Source organism: Triticum urartu, chromosome 4A, assembly GCF_056163025.1.
Source record: "Triticum urartu cultivar PI428250 chromosome 4A, HENAU_Tu73, whole genome shotgun sequence".
NCBI classification, from domain to species: domain Eukaryota; kingdom Viridiplantae; phylum Streptophyta; class Magnoliopsida; order Poales; family Poaceae; genus Triticum; species Triticum urartu.
The window spans coordinates 434286080-434289255 of record NC_141876.1 but is presented as its reverse complement, the minus strand read 5'-3'; the positions used below and the strand labels follow the sequence as shown (position 1 = coordinate 434289255).

General features: G+C 48.2%; 2 protein-coding genes across 2 annotated transcripts; both read left to right on the top strand.

Moving 5' to 3' along the window:
• Window positions 1–1469: 1469 nt before the first annotated feature.
• On the top strand, window positions 1470–1950 carry LOC125509382 (E3 ubiquitin-protein ligase SINA-like 7). The gene is made up of 2 exons (XM_087520717.1): window positions 1470–1553; window positions 1636–1950. The coding sequence occupies exons 1-2, from the start codon at window positions 1470–1472 to the stop codon at window positions 1948–1950; spliced, it is 399 nt and encodes a 132-aa protein (XP_087376843.1).
• LOC147976079 (uncharacterized) lies at window positions 1947–2458 on the top strand. The gene is made up of 2 exons (XM_087520716.1): window positions 1947–2276; window positions 2378–2458. The coding sequence occupies exons 1-2, from the start codon at window positions 1947–1949 to the stop codon at window positions 2456–2458; spliced, it is 411 nt and encodes a 136-aa protein (XP_087376842.1).
• The last annotated feature ends 718 nt before the right edge of the window (window positions 2459–3176 follow it).

The following is a 3176-nucleotide window of genomic DNA, read 5'->3' as shown; positions in this document are numbered from 1 at the left end:
TGAGGTGACATTGGAGTATCTAGGTGACATTAGGGTTTTTGTTGATTTGTGTCTTAAGGTGTTATTCTAGTACGAACTCTAGGGCTGTTTGTGACACTTATAGGAATAGCCCAACGGATTGATTGGAAAGAATAACTTTGAGGTGGTTTAGTACCCTACCATAATCTCTTCGTTTGTTGTCCGCTATTAGTGACTTTGGAGTGACTCTTTGTTGCATGTTGAGGGATAGTTATGTGATCCAATTATGTTATTATTGTTGAGGGAACTTGCACTAGCGAAAGTATGAACCCTAGGCCTTGTTTACTATCATTGCAATACTGTTTACGCTCACTTTTATCATTAGTTACCTTGCTGTTTTTATAATTTCAGATTACAAATACCTTTATCTACCATCCATATACCACTTGTATCACTATCTCTTCGCCGAACTAGTGCACCTATACAATTTACCATTGTATTGGGTGTGTTGGGGACACAAGAGACTCTTTGTTACTTGGTTGCAGGGTTGCTTGAGAGAGACCATCTTCATCCTACGCCTCCTATGGATTGATAAACTTAGGTCATCCACTTGAGGGAAATTTGCTACTGTCCTACAAATCTCTGCACTTGGAGGACCAACAACGTCTACAAGAAGAAGGTTGTGTAGTAGACATCAGTTACTGCTGGAAAGACTTGTGATATGACCACTCACTATAGTCATGAATTACTGGCGCTCCGACCGGGGTGATGCCCCCTTCCATTCCGCGCTCTAATCTGGTGCATGACACGTCGACCTGGATGCTGGCTCTCCCACATGTCGGAGTAGTAAGAAGGAGCAAAGAATGATGCGGTATATACTAGTACTATACTACTCCCTCCGTTCCTAAATATAAGTCTTTGGAGAGATTTCACTATGGACCACATATGGAGAAAAATGAGTGAATCTACACATAAAATGCATCTATAGTCATGAACTACTGCACTGGAGGAGTACTACAGTACGCTTTCGGCCATCTGACACCGATTGAACTGCTGCATGTCCACCGCGTGCGGTAGGGAGAGCGTGTAGTGAAAGCTTCTCCTAGTCTTGCCAGCCACCACGCTCATGGGCGAGGGAGGGACGCTCCTGCCTTTGCGTGTATGACAGGTGGGCCCGACAGGTGTGTGGCCAACCTATCATACAGCCAAAGGCAGGTGCAGTTAAGTCCGCGAGGGAGAGGATAATCAAACTTCTCGTTGATGTATGAGTTGACGCGACACATCAAAGCACTGCACTCGATATATTTCAATAATTTGCGTTTACCGATGCATGAATTACAACGCATGCATGCATGCCGTGACTCTCCTTTTGATACATGCATGTGTTGATTTAATGCACCTTGAAGTAGTATAAAATATGTGATAGTAAAGCTTTGTAATACCCCAGCCCAAGTCGAGAGATGGTTGTGCACGAGGAGGGCGAGATCATGTAGACCGAACAGGACCCGGTGATGGAGCTCTCTAAGGTCTTGATGGACCTCACCGTGCTCCACTGCCCCTTGTGCCTTCGCCCCTTGACGCCTCCAGTGTATGAGGTTCGAATACACCTCGTCTGTTCGGCTGATTGAGCAAGGTACATGTTTCTTGATTGATGTGCTGTTCGATTGATTTCTGCAGTGCAAGGGAGGGCACCTGGCCTACGCGGACTGCCGCATCGAGCGCCCCGGGAACCAGCGGCAGTGCCAGAAGTGCGAGCGCGGCGGTGGCTTCGACGTGCGGAACACGGCGGTGGACTCCGTCCTTTCATCGGTGAGGGTGGAGTGCCCGCACGAAGGCTGTGGGCTCAACGTCACTTACCACAAGCTCGCCGATCACCAGAGCGTGTGTCCGCTCGCGTCTGCAAATGCCCCATGCCCGTCTGCGGCTACGAAGGCCCACCGCCGGCGCTCTACCACCACATCAGCACCGCGCATCCCATGCCCGTGCACATGATCCAGTACGGCAAGGTGCTCCAGCTGCAAGTGCCACTGTCGGAGCCACGGCTCTTGCTGTTCACGGAGGAGGACCGCTGCGCGTTTTTCTTGGTCGGCGACGTGCTCAACATCGGCGCGCCTATCGTCGTGTCGGTCGTCTGCATCAGAGCGGGGGCGTCCCCACTGCCGCACTACGTGGCCAAGCTGTGGGCGAACGGCCCGCCGGGGGAGCCCAAAGGCACGACTGACGCCGTCAAGGTGGAAATGGAGGTGACAAGCAGCAAGGATCCTGGCGACGTCGACGTGCAGGAGTTGACCTTCTTGACAGTTCCGCCCAAGCTGCTGGTCGGGGCTAAGCTTGTGTCCCTCCACATTCAGATTGACAAGCTCACGTCCTAAATGTTTCTACAGTGCCTTCTGTTTATCTTAGTAATATGCTAATATAGGGATTACCTTGGTCTACTTTAGCTCAAGAAATGGTGGGTTTTTGTGGCGATGCAGCAATTACTTCGACATCAGATCAGTAATTTCCATCAGTCGAACGGATATTTTGTGTTAGTTGGATATAAAGTTCCTTTGGGTAAGAAGTAATACTTGTCATCAAAATGGATAAAAGGAGATGTATGTAGACGTATTTTAGTTCTAGATACGTCCCTTTTTATCCATTTTGATCACAAGCACTTCCTCCGTTCCACAATACATGCCTTCCATTTGTCAAAATATAGATGTATCTAGACATGTTTTAGTATATAGGTACATCCATGATAGAGCCAATCGGATGGTTGAGAACACTACAATTCGTAGCTACAGATGCGTGTGTGACTCCCAGATGCAGAGGCCGGGGGACATCATCCTCCTTTTTGAGAAAAAACGACGCGTGTGTGAGAGGACGAGTGCGTGCGTGCACCTCTTCTCTTCCTGTATAACGTACTACTAAACTCAGAGTACAAGTTTTTGTGGGTGGCACGATGGTGCATGCGAGAAGTCCCGAGAGATAGGTTTAATGCGTTTGAAAAAAGACTAGCCTAGAGCTCACCACGCGGCTATTCCTGTCGAACGCCCCATTAACCGTAAGATATGTATACGACGGTGCCAGTTATTGCACGTACACAACAGTACTCCCTCCTTTCCGGTTTATAGGGCTTCATTCAAAATCTCACCAACCAAGATGGTGAGTGGTGGAATATTTTTGTAGTTTGCAAAAGCACCTAATTAATGCTCTTGTTTTTCTCAAAAAATTATGTT

Excerpts from the sequence above, each read along its gene's own strand:
- LOC125509382 (XM_087520717.1), top strand. The coding sequence starts at position 1,470 with ATGGAGCTCTCTAAGGTCTTGATGGACCTCACCGTGCTCCACTGCCCC. Across the intron at positions 1,554-1,635 it reads TGACGCCTCCAGTGTATGAG|TGCAAGGGAGGGCACCTGGC; the intron begins GTTCGAATACAC and ends TGATTTCTGCAG.
- LOC147976079 (XM_087520716.1), top strand. The coding sequence starts at position 1,947 with ATGATCCAGTACGGCAAGGTGCTCCAGCTGCAAGTGCCACTGTCGGAG. Across the intron at positions 2,277-2,377 it reads CAGTTCCGCCCAAGCTGCTG|GGATTACCTTGGTCTACTTT; the intron begins GTCGGGGCTAAG and ends ATGCTAATATAG.